The 19,652-nt window shown below is 51.2% G+C and overlaps 3 protein-coding genes across 3 annotated transcripts; 2 read left to right on the forward strand and 1 right to left on the reverse strand.

Annotated features, from left to right (window-relative positions):
- The first annotated feature begins 2,230 nt into the window (after window positions 1–2,230).
- Window positions 2,231–10,414, forward strand: TDRKH (tudor and KH domain containing). Its single transcript, XM_087913606.1, has 13 exons — window positions 2,231–2,391; window positions 2,944–3,050; window positions 3,568–3,757; window positions 4,353–4,492; window positions 4,827–5,127; window positions 6,233–6,399; window positions 6,968–7,134; window positions 7,862–7,926; window positions 8,049–8,200; window positions 8,309–8,407; window positions 9,186–9,222; window positions 9,540–9,605; window positions 9,905–10,414. Exons 1-12 carry the CDS (start codon window positions 2,256–2,258, stop codon window positions 9,584–9,586), a joined length of 1,608 nt encoding a protein of 535 aa, XP_087769732.1. The 5' UTR covers window positions 2,231–2,255; the 3' UTR covers window positions 9,587–9,605; window positions 9,905–10,414.
- A 62-nt stretch (window positions 10,415–10,476) lies between these two features.
- Window positions 10,477–12,705, reverse strand: OAZ3 (ornithine decarboxylase antizyme 3). Its single transcript, XM_087914187.1, is given in 6 exon segments — window positions 10,477–10,849; window positions 11,361–11,446; window positions 11,576–11,751; window positions 12,303–12,380; window positions 12,382–12,445; window positions 12,632–12,705. Coding segments are annotated over 6 exon segments (624 nt in total). The 3' UTR covers window positions 10,477–10,703.
- Window positions 12,706–13,897: 1,192 nt separating this feature from the next.
- Window positions 13,898–18,599, forward strand: MRPL9 (mitochondrial ribosomal protein L9). The gene is made up of 7 exons (XM_026720252.2): window positions 13,898–14,028; window positions 14,827–14,986; window positions 15,741–15,865; window positions 15,965–16,015; window positions 16,620–16,721; window positions 17,297–17,380; window positions 18,207–18,599. Exons 1-7 carry the CDS (start codon window positions 13,933–13,935, stop codon window positions 18,336–18,338), a joined length of 750 nt encoding a protein of 249 aa, XP_026576037.1. The 5' UTR covers window positions 13,898–13,932; the 3' UTR covers window positions 18,339–18,599.
- Window positions 18,600–19,652: the final 1,053 nt, after the last annotated feature.

A 19,652-nucleotide genomic window follows, 5' to 3' on the forward strand; every position in this document is an offset into this window, starting at 1 on the left:
TTTACTCTGGATGTTGAAATTCAAGGCAGGTTAAAAAAAAAACTACCCATCCAAATACCATTTGGTGTATCTTTTATGTTATCAGTTGACAGAAGGAGGCATTTTGTACCTTAAAAATTGTTTCAGTCCTGATTTGCACACACATAAATTGGGGAGTTATGCCAATAATTGGAATTTTATACAAAAGCCACACAAGGGAATTGGAGATTTAACAAAGCTAGGTGACTTTGGGGCTCTGGCTGGTATTATGATAAATAAATACAAGTGATTGGGTGCAATGTTTTCAGCAAGAATCTTTCTTGGGAGATTTCTTTTAGAATTCCCTTACACATTATCCACTTCAGTTCCTAACTTTTCAGACTAAGAGATGGGGAGGTTTGGACCTACTATCCGCCCCAAAGTCAACCTTTAGGCTTCCTAGGGTTGGCCTGGCTGCAAAGCCAGCCACGAACCTTCATAAAGGTTTCATGCAACAATCCAAAGTGTAGTTTGTTGTACAAACTATGGTTAATATTTTTCTCAGTCTATGCACAGAAGATTATTTGGGGGTTTTTTTTGCAAGGGCGGTCAAGGTGCCAACTGAGGCTGGACCAAGAAGTTGATATTTTGGCCCACCCAAAATGGGAAAAAAATTGATTAAATTGTCAATTTGAGGATAAAGGGTTATGAACAAATTCAGCAGGGTCCATTTTTTTGCCTGCAAACTGCTAAAACTTGGGATTGTTTTGAAGATAAGTTGAAAAAAATCCCTTTTCAACCGTCCATCATGGCTTTGCTCAGGGCATTATGGGTAATCAATGGTGTCTCAGCCATTGGAGCGCAAAGCATTCTGGGATAGCTCGCTGTTGTTGGAAACCACGTGCCGCTCGCGAGGGGCCGGAGCGACAGTTAAAAGTCCCTCTCCCGCCCACGCTCGCTGCTGATTGGCTCCACCGCGCCTGCCCCCCCCCCTCCCGCATTCTTATCGCCTATTGGTTAACCTAGGTCCTAACGCCACCCGTTTCTCTCGTTCGCCCGACCGCTCGTTCCCGATTGGCCGCTCCTTTCCGATTTCCCCCCCCTCTCCCACCCGTCGGCAGGTAGCTCTCTCCGCCGATTGGCTGAAAGGCTCGCGCGCGCGGGTTGGGGGAGGAGAGGGCGGAGCCAGAGCCTATAAATAGCGGGTCCCGCAGAGGCGGAACGTGGGGGACGCCAGTTGTGCAGGTAGGGGTCGTGGTGGGGGCGGACCGCGGGGAGGACTTGGCAATGGATCCCTGGATGCGTTTTTTATTATTATTATTATTATTTGCAAGAAAGCCTCTTGGAATAAGAGGCGGCTGCAAGCCGGGGTTGCATTATCGGCGTGCAAAATAAAGCGGCGGGGGTGCGGGGGGGGGCGAAACTAGGCGAATTAAATTGCAATTAAGTGGTGGAATTACAACCCCCCCATATATTTCTGGACCCTAAAGGAGGAGGAGAAAGTTGGAGGAAGCCGAGAGAGGAAGAGGAGCGGAGAACACCCCCCCCACACCCCACCCGGGCCAGGAGGGGAAAAAAAAAACTCCCCAAAACTTCCCTTTTCTTGTGTGCAGCGGGGGAACCGTGGAGCTTCCCGAGGCAGGAGCAGTCTATCGGCATTGCAAAGGAGGGGAGGAAATAAGGACCAAACGGAGGGCTGCAAGGGCTCAACCCCCACCGTTCTCCTCTCCCCCCCCCCGCCACCCAAGAAACGAGCAAAAACTTCCTAATTGCGAACGTGTTTTTTTTTAAAATTTAAAGAAAGAGTTGTGGGGGGGAGGGTATTTCCTCTGGGGACCGCTGCCCGCGGGGGGGCTTTGCATGGGTGGAGGAGCCTGCATTAGAGGGGGGGGCGCCTCGACCCCACCCTTTGCGGAGCTTCGCCTTTTGGGCAGGATTTGCAAAAGAAAAAGAAAAAGAAAAGCCAGAATTGCAATTTGCAAAAAATAAACGGATGTTTGGTTTTGTTCTTTAGGTGGGCTGGGGAAGGGGGGGGATCCAGGCCTCCCTGGGTGGATTCCTTGGAGATCTACAAGAAGGGAGCTGCTGGCTGGGGGTGGGGGGTGGAAGCCAGAGAGGGAGGGGCGCCCTGAATGCCTTTAAACGACTGGGAAAAGCCAAAACTCTTTACAAGCAGCCTGATTTTTGGGGGAGGGAGGTTTGCTGCCTCCTTCCCCCCCCCACCCAGAAGTTTGCACACACACCCCAACAAACCCCCTCCCTCCAATGTTTAGGGGACAGCTAGAGGCTGCAGAGCTATGGCTGACCAACAGAGTTGCAGCAGCGCCTGGGCCGGAGGCTTGACCGGCCTGCAGAAGATCGCCCTGGCCCTTGGCATCCCAGCCAGCGCTGCCATCCTCTACATCTTGTACCGCCGATACCGGGAGGACCAAGGTGAGCGTGCCAGTCCCGTTCCCCCCCGCCGCACCTTGCAATATTGAAAAAAAACCTCCCCCCAAATTCAGTCCCGGGTGGATAGATGGCAGCCCAACCTGGACTTTTCTGCAGATGTTGCACCCATGTCCGTCCTTCCGTTCTTCCTGGTAGGGAAGGGAAAATTTGGCCCAGGGATGAAGGCACCAGGCTAGAAACTTTATTTATTTTATTTGTCCTTCGCTTACAAGACAATAGGTGTAAGACTAAACATGAGTAAGAATACAGGAAATAGGTAGGAATCAATGGGGACAATAGGACAGGGACGGGAGGCACGATGGTGCACTTATGCACGCCCCTGACAGACCTCTGAGGAATGGGGTGAGGTCAATAGTGGATAGTTTGAGGTTAAAGGAATGGGGGGGTGGGGACAGTTAGAGGATGTAACAACAGAGTCAGGTAGTGTGAGGGGGCTTTTTTACACCCTTTGTTCTTTAGGAGGTTTAGGTTACCTCCAAAAGTGGGGAAGGGGGATATCTCCAGGTCTTCAGCTTTCGTTTCTTCCTTCCCCAGAGGAGCGCGTCACTTTCGTGGGCGAGGAAGAAATGGAATTTGTGCTGAAGGTGCCCCAGCAGGCAGTGAAGTACCTTCTCGGGCGGCAGGGGACCAAGGTGAACCAGGCAAGTGGAGGAAAGGTGTCGGAGCGTTTGCAGCGTGGCTACTATTATGAGACAACCCAGGAGCAACACACAGCACACACAGCCTTAGACATTTCACAGTGGTTTATACACAACACATACAATACAGAAAAATACGTGGCAGGCAAAATACCTGAGAAGCAATCACTCTTCTGAACTCTGCACTGAGAACTCTACCATGAAGACTGGACACCAGGAGAGAGAAACACACCCTCCAATGGCTACCTTTCTATAGACACCTCTTAAAGAGGTCATGACTTCTGTGGACCCATTCTTTGTCTTAAAAGGGCAATACCCACGCTATGGTGGAATTCATCTTCATTGCATTGGCCTTACATTGCATCAGCTTTACAGCTGGTCAGCTCTTAAATCTCAATACCTTAACAAAGGGGAGGGGGCTGGTGGGTGGACACCCCCTCCCTCCTTTTGGCAAAAGAAGCCCGGAAGCTGGACGAGCCCCCCAATTATTTCCTTCCCCTCTTCCTCCTCCTCCTCCCAGCTGCGGAAGGACACTCATGCCCGTATTAATGTGGACCTGGAGGGATCCGGCAAGGAGCGGCTGATCCGGATCTCGGGCTCCCCTGTGCAGGTGTGCAAGGCCAAAGCCGCCATCCACCAGATCCTGGAGGAGAGCCTGCCCATGGTGGAGAAGATCTCCGTGCCCAGCCGGGCCATCGGCCGGATCATTGGTACCTCTTCCTCCTCCTCCTCGGAGCCCTTGAAAGCTTTCCTTGTGGGGAGGGGCCCGCAAGGCTTGGTGGTCTTTAGCTGCTGTGGCTGGGGCTTCTACGGAGGGCTGATTTTTGTCTCGTTTTGGGAAGCTGGCAATGGAGAGTTGGGATTTGAAAGATGGGTGGCATAGCACGGATGACGTTGCCTAGTTTGGTAATGAAACGTCTTGCCGGGAAACTCATCTTTACAAATCCTCCTGCCTTCTAGCACTGATGACGTTCCCTAGTTGGGTCGTGAAACGTCTGCCAAGAAAGAGCCAAGCTCAGAAGAGCCCCAAGAGTTTCATTGTTTCTTCTCCTCCTTTTTTCGTTTGCTCTCCTTTTTTCTTCCTCCCGCTCTTCTGCCTCTTGCCCTCTACTTTATTCTCCAAACACCCCACCCCCGCTCCCCTTTCTTCTAGCACTGATGCCGTTCCCCAGTTGGGTCGTGAAACGTCTGCCCGGAAGACCAACCCAGCTCCACGGATCCCACGGAAGGGGTTTTTTTTTTCTTCCCAGGCGCTCGACTCCCTTTCTTCGTCCCTCACGGCTGCTGTCGCTCTTCCTCCTCCAGGGAAGGGTGGCGAGACCGTGAGGGCCATATCCCAGAGCACTGGGGCCAAGATCGACTGTGACCGCGAAGCGGAGGGGGCCCTGTCGCTCACCCGCATCGTCAGCCTCTCCGGGACTCGCAAGGAGGTCCAGGCCGCCAAGGTGAGAGCTTATCTGGGCTGGGTTTCCTCAACCGTGTGCAGGATCTGGGCCTTGAACCAGCGGATCTCAAGCCACAAGGGAGCCTGAAATTTCTGTTGCTAAGGGAGACATTTGTTAAAAGTTGCCCCATTTTCTGATTTTTCTTCTTTTTTAACGATTCCATAATCCCTTGCTGGGGGTGGAGTCCAGGCAACTGAATGGAGCTAGCAGAGCGTTTTAATGGCCGGGTGCCTTTCCTGTCGCCAGGGCCAATGGGGAATGGAGGTTGAGGGGGGCGCAAAGGACAGGGGGCTTCGGAGCAGACAACTGCCCCTGACCCATCTTCTGCCGGCAGGAATTGATCCGCGAGAAACTGTCGGACGACGCTGTCCACAGTAAGTTGTTGCAATTCGTGTTGGCTCGTTCGCACCGCAAACAACCGCTGGGCACCCGGAAGGAGGAGGCGGCAGCGGTAGCGGCTGGTGAACCAGGAGTGCGGCCTTACTCTTGCGTAGAACCTCGCAGTCAGATGCCAGATCTTGGGTACCTCCACCGAGAGGCGGGCGATGGGCCTCTGGATTACCGCTTGGGGGTTCCCTCAGAGTCGAGCGGAGCAGAGTCCCCAAATCAGCCTGTGCCGATGTCCGCCTTTGAAGGTGAGCAACAAAATTGAGGGTAGACTGGGTCGGGACATGGAGGATTGAGCTGGGTCTCGTAGCTCGATACGTTGGTTCGCTTAGGGACCGTTGGAAGTTACCGTGGCCCTCAAAAAAGCGGTTTGCAGCCATTTTCCACACAACCGCGGCGGCCTCCCCCACGATCACGCAATTGAAATTCAGACACTTGGCCACGGACGTGTATTTATGACGGTTGTGATTATGAGATCGCGGCATTGTTCCCTGGCGCTTGCCGCCCCTCTGGCCAGCCGCCAAGCCTCCTCCCACCACGCTTCTTTCTCTTCCTCCTCGCCAGAAGCGCTCACATGCCCAGTTTGCACCTATTCGCTAGAACCGGTTGTTAGAAGAAATTACAGGGCTAATCCTGTAAGGAAGGCAGGAAGGAAACATTCTGGGGTTGCTTACAGAAACTGCCTCTCCGTTAACCCTTATTAACATTCTTGGCAGGACTAGACTTCCTGTCTGGTACTTCTCTGGAGTTTTTTTTTCCCTCCTTTGCTGGTACTTTGCTAGTGTGGAGTGACCCTTCAAAGTTACAATGGCCCTGAAAAAAGTGACTTATGACCATTTTTCACACTTACGACTGTTGCAGCATCCCCACAGTCATGAAAGGCCAGGTGTGAGAAGATGCGTGCCTCGATGTGAGTGATGTTGAGTTGGCCACACCCAGCCAATCACATGACCGCCAAGCCACGTCCACCCAGTCACATGACTGCCAAGTCACGCCCACCAACTAAGCCACGCCCACAGAACCGGTGGTTAAAAAATGTGAATCCCACCTGCACCCAGCGGGTTTTCGGCTTTCTGTGGGAAACGGGTCCAAATGACTGGGCATTTAAGGCTGCAGAAACAGGCAGCCAAGCTAAGTGCCTGAAGGACCCCATCCTTTGGGAGTCCAGGCGCTTCCGCAAGCGGCATTCTGGGTTCCTATTAGTGGTCCGCGGGATTTGAAATTAGGAGTTTGGTGGTCCCTGAGGTCCAAAAGCTTGGCGCCCCCTGCCCTAACCCTCCCCCTGCCGCCGCCGCCTTTCGCCCTACAGGTAAGTCCACCCCTCCCCTAACTCACCTGCCTTGCCTCTCAAAGCCTCCAGCCCGGGTTTCAACATCCGCTCAAAAGATCACCTGGAGGTCTACGTCTCGGCTTCGGAGAATCCCAGCCACTTCTGGATCCAGATTATCAACACAAAAGCTCTCTCCCTAGACGAACTCATCCGGGACATGACCCAGTACTACGAGACCGACAATGGCAAGGTGAGGGCCGACACGGGAAGGCTGTGTAATTTTTTTTTTCCCCCAAATATTTTTTATAGTTTAGTTTACTTCGTTGTCTTTGCACCTTGTACAACGAAATTAAATACCGTCTTCGGTGTACATTATGACTACGAAAACAAACACCAACACACGTCCTTCGCATTCTACGCATTGAATCGAAAACCTTCTGATATTGCATTAATATTGCATTATGCAGTAGAATTCAATAGAGCGACTGCCCTGGGATAGAAGCTGTTTTTCATCCCATTTGTCCTTGTTTTTATTCTCCTGTATTGTCTGCCAGATGGTAATAGTTTTAAAAAAAGGGTATCCAGGATGAAATGGATCTTTAAAGATGTTTTATACTTTCTTAAGGCGGTGAATGTACCGTGCATGATAGTATGTGCCCCTTTCTTGCTGACATTTCCGATAATAAATGTTATACATACAATAGTTAGAACTATCGTTCTCAATATCTACTCAGGCTGTGTAGCTTTCCATCCTGCCACTCCATACACACACACACACCCAGGCATTTACCCCTATCTTCTCTCTCTCTCTCCTCCAGCTGGAAAGCGTGCAGGTGGGGGACATTGTAGCCGCCTACTACCCCGAAGACCATTACTGGTATCGGGCCAAGATCCTGGGAACCATGGACAACGGCAACCTGGATATTTATTACGTGGATTTCGGGGACACCGGGGAGGCGCCTCTGGAGAAGCTGCGGCTGTTGCGGTGAGAGGGCGGACCGGGGGTGTCGTCCCTCCATCTTGGGGATCGGGAAATTGGGGTCCTGGATTCTCGGTGGTCGTGGCCGTGAGCAAGAAGTTGGGAGTTTGTCGGGGCTTGACAGTCTTGGAGAGGACGTCAGCTGGGCTCGTCCCGCTGGAGCAAACCGCCGTTCGCCAGGGCAGTGTCAACTCGTAAAATATTTCTAGGGTATTTTTCGAGTTGGCAACAGAAAGAGGGGGAAAGGGGTTTGAAAGAGCAGTGCAGCAGCTTGAAACCGAAACGAGGGGATACGGCAACGTGCACGTATTCCTCGACTTGCAACTGCTCGCTTAAGTGGCCAAAGTTAACCGCGGCGCTGAAAAAAAAAATTTTTTTTCCACGCTTAATGACTGGCTGCAGCCTTCCCCTGGTCAGCTGATCAAAGTGGTTCGCATTTATGATGGTTGCGGTGTCGCCGGGGTCCTGTGGCCGCCTTTTGCGACCTCCTGACAATTGGGGGCGGGGGGGGGAACCCAGATTTACTTAATAAACATGTAACTAGCTTCACAACCTCAGAGGTTCACTGAGCAACTGCAGCAAGAAAGTTCGTCGGTTTGGGGCGGGTGGAATATTGGGACGAGAACTATTGGGGTGGGGTGGCCAGGATTGGCCTCTCCTCCTGCTCCTCCTCTTAACCTCCTTTCCCCCCCCCCCTTTTTGGGGGGGTTGTTTTTTTTTTGTGGGGGCGAAGGGGTGATTTCCTAAGCCTCCCTTTCCAGGCCATCGAGTGCAGCTTGGCCGGCGTGGCCCCAACTGGTGAGTCACTCCATCTTCTTCCTTTCTGGGGGATTCTGGGAGCCGTTCCCAAGGGTGGCGGGAACCTTTGACGGAAGCTTAATCCCGCATTCAACGTCCGGCCTCCGACTTCCTGCAAATAGGGCCACATTGGGAAGAGGCTGCCCTGGATGAATTCGACCGCCTGACCCACTGCGCCCAGTGGAAATTGCTGTTCTGCAAGGTCTGCACCTATGTGTCCGTGGGGGACAGCGTGCGTCCCTGCGTCCGGCTGTTCAAGCCCACCGACGGGCAGGTGAGGGACCAATCCTGGCTTAAGGGGAAAACAGAAACGGCTTTCGGGGGTGAGATTTGGCCCACCCGAGGGCCGGTTTTTTCAGCCCGGAAGCTTCTGTTCCCCCAGTTTGTCGATGTGGGAGAGGAGCTGATCCGGTTGGGCTACGCGGTTCGGAAGCTGCCGGACGAAGATGGGGCGACCTCAAGGGAGCTGCCCAGAAACCTGGTTGGTATTTGGGACACGGATCCGGCTTCTTTTGGGGTAGGCTGGCTATGTGGCTAGTCCCTGTTGCTGTGGATGAGGATAGAATAAGGATGGGGATGGGGAAAGAAAGAAAAGGGAAAAAGAGGAAAGGAAGGGAAGAAGGGAAAAGGAAACGAAAAAGAGGAAAGAAAAGAGAAAAGGAAGGGAAGAAGGAAAGGAGAAAGGAAAAGGGAATGAAAAAGGGAAGGGAAGAAGGAAAGGAGAAAGGAAAAGGGAAGAAGGGAAGGAAAGGAAGGGAGAAAGGAAGAGGAAAGGAAAAAGAAGGAAGGGGAGAGGAAATAAAAGGGCTGGAAGGGTATTCTAGTCCAACCCCCTGCCTGGCAGGAATTCTTTAATAGCAAAAATAAACATGCTCTGCTTTTTGACCTGCAAACTTAAGGAAGGGGCTCCCATTGCAGCAAAAAAAAAAAAAGCCAAATATAATAAGGTTTTAAACCTTCTCCTGGTTGGTATTTCTATCTTGAGCTCGGAGGGGCCGCCCTAGGTGACCAATCGTGCAAAGCTCTTGTTTCCTTTTTACTTTTTCAGGATTTTTATTTTATTGAATAGCAAGTTAGAACACAAAACTTCAACAAGTCCCAGAAACAACACACAAAACTTTTTTTTTAAAGTGTGTTTTAAAAAAAACCCAATACATACACACCCATCGTCCTGCCCCCCCATTGAATACCGATTAATATATGATTAACCGTGTTGATTCCTGCGCCCTTGCAAATCTGGTCTCTGCTCGTCTCCCTAGGGAAATACTGCAGGGATGTCGACGGACAACCTGTCAGGTACGCGGCAGAATCCCGAGGAGATGCCACTCAGCTTGTCCTACCCCAGCCCTCCCCCCCTGGTTGGGTCAGACAAAAAGGCTCAAACCCCCCCGTCCCCCAAATGAGTGCCGACTTTATTCTCTCTCTAAAAAATGCAATTGGGAGTTTTTCTTCCAACCCTTTTTTTTTTTTTTTTGCTTTCCCTGCTGGCTATAATAAACCCCTGACCACCTGTGGGATCCTTCTTTCTCTCAGCTCCCCCAAACCTTTCCCTCCCCTTCCCCCCCCCCCTCCACCTACCCAAAATGCCAATCTTTATCTCTTGAATCCCGCAGAAGGTACCTCCGTGTCGGAAGGGGAGGAGAATTTGGTGATGCTATGAGCCTCCCGAAGGAAGGCAGGTGAGGAGTAAAACGTTGGGTGACTGTGCACCAAGAATAAGTTTGGGGAGACCTCGGATTGCTTGGTGTCCCAGCCTTTGGGTCCTTCCGCCTTCTCAATGTGGCCGTGTCCATCTTCCATTTAGTTCGGAAAAATTTAACCCATGATAGCTCGGTCTAAACCAGGTTCCTCGGCTCCAGATTTTGCACCTCAGATCCAATCCCTTTGGAAGGGAGGGGGAGGGTGTTTCTCCCCCACCCCAAGAGCAGATCTTATAACTTCTTAAACATCTTTTTTTTTTTCCTTTCCTTTGCTGCAGATTGAAAGAATTGTTTCTTGGACTGCAGAAAGCCTTTATCGCCATTTCCCTGGGAAGTTGCACAGAAGACGGGAGGGGGGTTGGCTGTGTTTCTGCCACCACCCCAAACTCAAGTTTATGTTCGCGTTGGGTTGTTAAGACCCTGAGTCCATCCCTCGTTTTCTGTACCCTTTTTTTTTCCTTTTTGGGTCCCGCACCTGTCTGGAAAGGTTGGGACAGCCTGTGTTTCTTTGGCCTAAGCCGCAGTGCCTGGCACCCTGTATCGTGGGTCCAAAACTGGAGTGTGGAGATGGGTGGGGTGGTTGTCTAAAAGGACAGGGATAATATAGCGGCAAAGGGAGCGTTTGTTTTTGCAAAGAGTTTGGTTTTGAAAAAGCAAACATGCAAAGCAAACTCTCTCCCTTCACCCCTATAATCCAAAGCGTTAAAACACGAAGGGCAGCGATGAGACGCCTCAAGTTTATATATTTTTGTCTGAAATAAAGGCTGGTGTTTAGCAGTTCCAAAAATACAGAGGTGTGTGGGGGGAGAAGATTTCAGACCAGAGTTGTTGTGGGGGAGAAAGGACGAGGATGCTTGTGGGCCCCGCCGCAAACCGAACCCAATTATTTTGTGTTGGGATGGGACGGGAGATTCGGAGGGGCGCAGGAGGGATACCCTCAATTTACCCCTTCCCTCCCTCCTCGGCCTCAGAAGCTGCTAAGCTTTCATGCCACTTTAATGCCTTTTTTGGGGGAGGTCTCTGAAATCACGCTGCTCCCAATCGGGGGTCTTCCAGCCTCCACAGGCTCCACGAGCGTCATTCCGGCTCTGGTGGGGGTTTCCAGCCGAGATCGCGTTCCAGGGGGTAAGCCATGAAGATGGTGTCTTCCCAGGGGGGCAGGCCAGGGTGGTCGGGGGCTACGAGCTCGAAACCCAAGAAGCCAAAAGCTCGTAGCAAGTCGCCTTAGAAAGAGAAGGGGGGAAGCAGGATTAGTGGGTGCAGAAAGGGAGCCGCTGCTTCCTGGGGTAATTTCCCCTCGGATCCAGTCGGGGTTTATCACTTAAGTTTTGGGCACCTTCTGCTTCTCTTTGCAAGGTGTTGGCCCGCTGAGAAGGTACAGGTAGACAGCAGTTCGTTCAGAGGTGGCTCGACCGTTTTTTCCCAGACTTACGACCGTTGCAGCCTTTCCCCGGCCACATGATCAAAATTCAGGCACTGGGCGACTGATTCGTATTTATGAGACAACTTGTCCCGCTTAGCAACAAATTCGGGGCTGTAAGTGCCTGTGTGTTAACCTTTTTGGGGACCCTCGCCTTCTTCCAATTTCATCCTTAACCAATTCTCCTTTTTCTTTTATCGTTTGGATTAATTATGGGCAGCCCATATATATATTTCTTTCCGAGACTTGGAAATTCGCTCCCAGCCCAAAACCGCCACCAGGATAAAAAGTTCCTCCAAAGCCCCTATTTTTACCTCGGTCTCGCCGAGCCTTACGGAAGTTGACCAGCACTTGCTCTGCGCCTGTTTTTTCTTCGATGTATTCCAGAGTGGCGGTCAAGCTATAGGATCAGGCCAGATGAGACAGTCATAAATTCAAGTTTTCTAATAACACAACACAATCCGGCCAAAGGCCCAGACCGCCCCGATCGAAACCTTCAAGGAATTTTAAACACGGTTTTTGGCTTCACCTTTCCCGGCTGTTGAAATCCAGTGCCAGCCGAGGAGTGTCCAGGAAAAGGGTAGATCCTTGCAGAAGCCCATGCCAGTGGCTGACACCCTGGCTGCCATGGGTGAAGTGGAAATCCAGCTGCACTGGCCGATCGGAGTGTTGATTGTCACTAGCAAAAACGGTGAGGTTGGCAGCCTGTTACAGGAAGGCAGGGGGGAAAAAAATTACACGAAGCACCAGTTTAGGCGATACAGAAGTTAACCGTGAAAACTTGCACACTTGTATATTAAATATTTCCTTTTTAGTCTGGCAGTGTAAAATAGCGGGTTTTTTTTTATTTTTTTCAAGTTGGCAACTTTTTAAGATGGCTGGATTTCAAATCCCATTCTGGGAGTTGAAATCCAGTCATCTGAAAAGTTGGCAAGTTTGAAAAAGCAGGCAGACAAAAAGTCCAGTCGTTTTAAAGTTGGCACATTTGAAAAAGGCTCTTCCCGGTAGGGCTGCATTATTACAGTGCCCATCATGCTCTGCCAATTAGCCACGCTGGCTAGGGAATTGTGGGAGTTGGAAGTCTAGTCCCCTTAAAAAAATGACCAGGTTTGAAAAAGCAGAATTGGAAGTTCAGTCACATTAAAGTTAACCAAGTTTGAAAATGTGTAGTCTTCCCAGTAGGGCTGCAACTATGGTGCTCATCAGCCCCTCCTGCTAGCCAGATTTGGTTTGACACCGGGGTTATTTTTTCCTACCTGGTAGATCTCAGTCGGGTTCAGCCAATCTGCCGGGGCACTGGGACCACGCCGATTGGAACTGGCGCCCTCGAACTCAGGAGCACTGCGGGCAGTAGCGAGGACGGGTGCTCAAAGTTTCCAGGCGGGCAAGGGTTGTTGCCCTGGCAGAAGAGAAGAGGAAAAGTTGACATTTTCCCACCTTTTAAATAAAAACATTCCTTTTACTTAACCCTCCCGAGCTGCAAACGCGAACAAGTTTGCAATCAGCAAAACAAAGGTCTGCAACGTTGGATGCCACGTGCAAAATGCAAGGGCCGAATTTGAAACAGTTTCCCAATTTCTCTGGCCTTTCAGGTGATCTTGGGTTATCCAAGAACAAGCCATGGGTTTGCATCGTGGGGCTGTCTGGCTGGCACGACATTCTTCGTGTGAAATTTTTAGCGGGAAGTTTGTGTTTTTCTTCTGCCAGGAGCATCCCAGGGACCCAAATGAGTTGGTCCTGGGCTATACAGGAAAGGATCTGGGTCTGCCAGGTTTGGCCACCAGGGGTCAGCAAGCCACGATTGTTGGCTTAGCCTCGGGTGAACCAGCTATGACGGGCAGCGGTGCCCAGATGGCGCTGCGGAGGCTCACTCGGTGTTTGAGGGGGTCATGTTTCCTCGAGGGCGAAGTTCAGATGAAGCTCAAAGGGGGGGGGGTCCAAGCAGGCTTAGCGTCGCCCCAAAGCAGGCAGCGAGGTCCCTGGACAGTCTCTGGCTCTTGGGTGGCATCTGCCCAGGGATGAGTGGCCCCTGAAGGACAGGGCCTCAAGCCAAGGGCCCCATTGTGACCCGATGAAACTGGCAACCAGAGGCACAACAGACCCCCATTGTGACCACAATGCTAAGCTCCTCCCACTTCTGGCCCCTCCCATGGTGGCTTGTCTACATGCCCCCCCCACCCCGTTCGAAACGGGTTTATGGGGAGGGGTGGCATTGCTTGATGGGTCACCCCATTTGTCACCCCATTTGTAACCACTTGAATGGTTTTCAAAGATTAAAATACATTGGGAGTTGTGGAAAAGAAAACACTCTGTACACGCTCAGAGGCACAGTGTCTTTGGGAAATTGTTTTTATATCGGGAGGAAATGAATCTTTTGTACCATCCCCTCCAAATTAAAGGGTGTTTCCAATCTTTCTCACATTCAGGAGGGAAAGCTCTCTGTGCATGCTCAGAGGTACTGTGTTTCCTTCTGTTTGGCAGGGAGCCAGCCTTCTGTGCATGCCCAAGAGTGCCCTTCACCACCATCCTGTTGCAACTTTGCATTCACGGCAGGGAGGCAGGGGTGCCTTTGCTGGTGACACACAGCCCTCTTCACATGCTCAGAGTCCCCCTTCACTCCCACCCCATTAAAGCTTTGCATCCATGGAGTGGGGAGGCACGCTCCGAGGCAATCCTCCCCGAGACCCCTGCATTGAGAAGCAGCCCACCCGTTCGGGATCCCTCCGGCCCGGCCGAGTCAACAGCCGGGGGCTGTCGTGGTGCCGCCGCCCGCGGGAAGAGGGGTATGTCCAGCAGGCGGCGCTACGCGAGGCCGGGGCTTAGCCGTGGCCTGCTGGGCTTCCGAGCCTGCGCAGTCGTCGGGGGGCGGGGCCTGTGGTGGGAACCATGATGGCGGCGGCGCTGGGCCGCGCGGTGTTGGGGGCACCGGCGGGGTTTCTTCCCCTTCTCCTGCCCAGGGGGCTGAGCCTCTCGGCCCCGCGGGTGAGCTCGGCCGGGCCGGGAGGGGCCCTTCGGGGTCCGGTCTGGCGGGGGAGGGCGGGACAGCCCTGGCGGGGAAGTGGGAAGGAGGGATGGGGGACCACCAGGAGAGAACGCCTGGGGCTGCAGATGAGGAGGGCTGTGGAGGATGGGTGTTGCGATGCTGCCCAGGTCCAAAAGAGCGGGGTAGGTGGCCCGGGAGAGGCTGGGTCGTCTGAATGGGCTTCCTGGACACGGATAAGAGGAAGGAAGGAAGGAAGGAAGAAAAAGGGAGGGAGGGAAGAAGAAAAAGGAGAGAGAAGGTTGGATGGAAGGAAGAGATGGGTGGATATATAGGGAAGGAAGGAAGGGAAAAAGAGGGAGAGAGGAGGGAGGAAGAAAGGAGATGGGTAGATAAGAAAGAGGAAGAGAAAGGAAAAGCGAGGAAGGAGGGAAGAAAGAAGGAAGAGAAGAAAAGGAAGGGAGAGTTGAAAGAAAGAAGAGGAAGGAGAAGCATGGGAAGGAAAAGGAAAGAGAAAAGGAGAGACATGATTGCATGGGAGGAAGGAGGGAAGAAAGGAGTAAAAATACGGAGCGGGAGGGAAGATGGAAGGAAAGAAGAAAGGAAAGAGGGAGGAGGGAAGGAAGAGAAAGAGAGGAAAAAGGGAAAGAAAAAGAAACGCAGTTTGCTAGATTCAGCTGGACTTTGGGGGGGGGGTCCCAGCCAGCCCCACTCCACCTCCTCCATTGCATTCCCCCCCAAACTAGCTAAAACAATCTCGGTTTGTGGCCAAGCCCTTCGCCGACTTCTCTGCCTTGCAGGAGACCGTCGTCGTAGAGCGCTGGTGGAAAGTCCCGCTGAGCAAAAAAGGCTGGGAGCCTCGCATCAAACACCCCCGTTTCCGCGTCTTCCGGCTGGTGGAGGACCTGAAGCACCGGCCCAAAGAGCCCCTCGAACTCATCCTCACTGAACCGGTGGAAGGTACGAGACCCTCCCCACCGTTGACCTCCGCATAGGAGTTTCGCCGCGTTTCAGGGCCTTCCCTGCCGCCGTCGCTAAGTGAAAACCTGCCACTGTTCAGTGAGTAACACGGGCCGTTAAGCGAGCCTGACGTGGTTGCAAAAAAGGGGATCGCACACACGACCCCGGAGACGCTGCAATCGTCATAAATATGAGCCGGCTGCCCATTCTGTCCGCTGAATTTTGACACACTGACACCGTCATAAATGTGGGAAATGGTCATAAGTCGCTTTTTTTTGTTGCCGTTGTAACTTCAAACGGTCATTTAGGGAGTTAAGTTGTAAGTCAAAGACTATCTGTACTGTAAGAATATGTGTATAATTACTATAGAAATTGAATAAGATGATGGGTAATATTGTCTAATAAGACAGGAGAATATTTAAAGAAAAATGAACTAAGCTATAATATGAAATGAGATTGTATAAAAAAGAATAATGAATATAGAAATTGAATAAGAACATGGATAATATTGTTAAGTAATATATGAGATTATTTAAAGAAAAAGGTAATAATATATAAATTTGGATATAAAAGTTAGTATGGAATTAATGGTCACATTTGTATGGAAATGTGAAAACCTGGAACCAGATTGTTCACCTAATGAGATGTTTTATAAAAGATTTTTAAAAAAGGATTATCTGTACATTGGCAAGAGTCAAGGATCTCACACACACACACGCCTGCCTCCAACTTTTCTCCATATCTCGATTTGCAGACGTGGGAAACCGCGGCGAAACCGTCTTGGTCCACCGGTCTTTCGGCCGTAACCATCTCCTCTTCCACAACCGGGCCGTTTACGCCTCACCCGAAAACAAGAAGTTTTTCGAAGAGGAAAACCGAGTAAAGTTTGCGCCGGGCTCTGGGCTCCCCCCTACGCAGCGGGAACAGGAGAGAAAAAAATATCTTGATTCCTTTCTGCATCTGTTTTTTGTTCCATAGTTACGTGAAGAGGGGAAGTTGCCAAGATTACAAAGCCACAGCGGTATGAAGGTATGGAGGCTGGGAAGAATAATTTTTCCCCAAAATATCCTGCAGGAACAGGATAATTGGCAAGAAATTTTCTGAACATTATTGATAAGTGAGCTTCATTTGAAAGCTGAATTGTGAAAGAGAAGCTGCTATCCATCCATCATATCTATCTACCCATCAATCCATCCATCTTTTATTTCTATGTATCCATCCATCTATCATATCTCTGCATCCATTCATCCATCTATATCTATGTATCCATTCATCCATCCATCTTATTTATCTAATCCATCTATCCTATCCATCTATCCCTATCTGTTTGTCTATCTATGTCTGTTGCTCTATCATCTGTCTGTCTGGCTGTCTGTCTGTCTATCTATCTATCTATCTATCTATCTATCTATCTATCTATCTATCTATCTATCTATCTATTTGTCTATCATCTATCAGCAAAAATTACCAGTACAGTGGGGTAAATAACCTCTCCTTTCTCAAAATTTGAATTTTATTCCCTCCTTTCTCCCAAATACTAGAATTCTGCTAACAGATCTAGAGCACACACACACACACACACACACACACACACACACACTCTTACACTTGTTTCTGTTCCTTTTCGTTATAGACTGTCCGGTTCCTGAAGAATTGCACCCTGGAGATTGGTGTGAACGAGTGTGACCAGTGGGAGCTGACGAAAGAAATTGTCTGCCGGCACTTTCTCCGCAATGTGAGGTTTATACATTTCTGGGCTCCTTGGGGAATCTCTGAGCTGGGTGGTTTTCTTGCGGACGTCTCGTTACCCAACTACGTAACATCATCAGTATTAGAAGGGCGTGGGGTTTGCTCTTATTTTCTTAACCGGTGGCTTGTTCCGACAGGCATGGTGGGAGGAGTCTTGGTGTTTTCTGGATTAAGTGATGGTTTATTGTTAGTCTGTTGCTCTGCATTGGTAATTCCTTGATGGGGGTATTGTGTACTTCGTTGTTGGTCTAGTGTTTGTGATTGTGATGTTAATCTGTACTCATTGGGGAGGCAGGAGGGTTTGCTGGTGAGGTATTTATATGGTTGTGTTGGGACTAATGGAGACGTCCGCCTTAATGCAGGTAGTCCTTGACTTACAACAATTCGGTTAGGGATTGTTCAAAGTTGCGAGAGCAGTGCCTTGTTTTGCACATTTTACAAAACATCCCCTCGGGGACGGGATCGAAATTCCGCCTCGTGTTAGATTGAAACACAACTTTGCAACCCGTTTGCAACCCTGTTTTAACGGAGCTGTATGTTGTTCTTGTTTTCCTTCTCCAGCTGGGAATTGTAGTGCCCCCCCAGGCGCTGACTCTCCCGGAAGAACCCATCACCCAACTGGGCAGCTACTGGTGCGACGTCACGGTAAGCTCCCTCTTGGACTTCCGACGAGTATTTTTTTGGTGACCTGGAGACCTGGCCATCCACGGTGGCTCAAAAAGGGGACTTGACGTTATCATAGAAAGGAGGAATGACAAAATAAAAATAAACAGGGCCCCCCATTAGCAAAGGAGCCTCTTCGTGCAGGAATAGTCTACCTCTTGGGTAGCAGTCGTGGAGGGCAGATCACCAGGAAGAGGCTGCCTTTTTGGTCTTCCCTCTATGGCAACCCTCCGAGGTTAGTTGTATTTCTTGCAGACATTTCGTGACGCAACTAGGTAGCATCATCAGTGCTGGAAGGGAGTGGGGTGTGTAGAGAAAAGGAGAAAGGGAAGAGGAGGAGAAGGAGAAGGACCAGAGGAGGGCAATGGGTTCCTTAGTTTGGTTGTTTCCTTACAGACGTTTCATGACCCAACTAGGCAACATCATCAGTGCTAGAAGGGAGTTTGTGTCGAGAAGGAGGACGGTGGTGCTTTCCTCGCTGACATTACCCAAACTAGATCAGCGCTGATAACGTTGCCTAGTTCGGTTATGAAACACCTGCAAGAAAAACAATGGAAACTTTTGCCCTCCTCCTCCTCCTCCCTGGCTTCCAGACCTGCCCAGGTAGGCAGAATGGAGCATTGGGGGGGCGGGTGGGAAGGGGGCACCCTGAGGCCAAAAGCCTGTCCCCACTTTCTCCCAAGAGAACGGGAGGAACCCCCGTCCAACCGAGAGTTGAGTTTTCCTACCGAGAGATCCAGTTTTTTTTTGCTCGCGGCGGTCTCACGGGACTCTCCTTGCCCCCCCGCCTTATCTTCCCGCGCTGCAGGTGAACGGCCTCGACACCGTCCGCGTCCCACTCTCGGTGCAGCCCTTTGCCGAACCGAAATCCAGCAGCCAGCGGCTTCGGCTCGCCCAGAAGGAACCAGAACCCGCCAAGAGGGAAGCGGGGAAACTTTGAGGCCACCACGAAAGAGGGACCTTTTTTTCTCTCTCTCCACAGCTCTAAAATCGGAGCTTAGGATTATTTTATTTCTAGCCCAAAACTCCCTTTTTGGGGAGGGGGTTGGATTTCCTTGAGCTGGGCACGGTGGGCGAAGCCAGCTGCTTTGGGGGTCCCTTAAAAAAGTCTTTCCGGGGGGACGACGACGAGGGGGTCCTGCTTTGGCCCAGAAGCGGGAAGAGGCCTCGGGAACCGGCGAATAAAACATCCCCCTCTGAATAAGTTGCTTCTTCGTGGCGATGTCCAGCTTTGCAAAGAAGAGCTTGGCGCCGTTTTCGGGGCTTCTGGACTTTTAACGGGAGGCCAGATCCATAGTCCAGCCTGCTTGGAAGGTGTTTTGCGGTTGGTGATAATAATAGCAAACCCGCTGGCTTGAATCCTAGCGGCTTCTCGTCCTTTGCTCGGAGGGGGAAAGCGGGGTGGAAACAGTTTATTTTAATTTTTTTTCCTCCGGGACTCTCTACAGGCACCGAGCCGCCCATGAAAATTACGGAGAGAGTTTGACTAGGTTAGCCCGAGGCCCAAAGACCGGCAAGAGGGGTTGTAGTAGAAGCAGAAAAGTGACCCCGTCTTTACAAGCCTGCAAGCAAACTCCCCAAAAGATTTGATCCCGTTAAAAAAAAAAAGATCCGCAGCCTGGAAGTGCCCGAGTTTTTAAAATCGGGCGGGCAGGTAAATCAAACCAGCTTTTTTTTGTTTGAGGAGTGGGGTTTTTTGTTTTTAAAGTCCCCTAATGCTTGAAGGCTGCTGGTGATTCAGATAAACTCTTCTAACTTGGTAGCAAAAGGGGCAAACTGCCTCCCCTACCCCCCCCCCACACCCCCGACCCCCAAGGAAGAGTTTTCCTGGATTTGAACTCGGGATGGGAAGAAAAACGGCTGCTGCGGAGTTTTAGTGAAAAGGGCTGTTTTTCTCTCTCGCGTGGGGTGTGAATAGGGAAGGGAGTCTGCTCACCTTCGCTGCCCCTTTCTTAGCCTCACACACACACATGCACGCACACTCCGCTCCGTTGTGCCAGGGCCCTTGCGGGAACCAACGGCGGCGGTGGCGCGTCCCGGAATGGCCTGTTTGCGACAGTCTCCAGACCTCGCAAAGCCGTCGTTGCATTAGCAGTCCCGTCGCGGCACCGACTGGAACAAGCTGCGCCCGTCCCCCAGTGTCCTGTCCCTTGGCATCTGATGGGTCTGCTGCCAGTTAATTTATGCCTGACCATGCCTCCTCCTCCTCCTCCTCTTCCTCCTCTCACCAACCACCACCATCGAAGGGGACACC

Source organism: Pseudonaja textilis, chromosome 16 (genome assembly GCF_049901715.1).
Source record: "Pseudonaja textilis isolate UNSWEBS1 chromosome 16, rPseTex1.2, whole genome shotgun sequence".
Taxonomy (NCBI): Eukaryota; Metazoa; Chordata; class Lepidosauria; order Squamata; family Elapidae; genus Pseudonaja; species Pseudonaja textilis.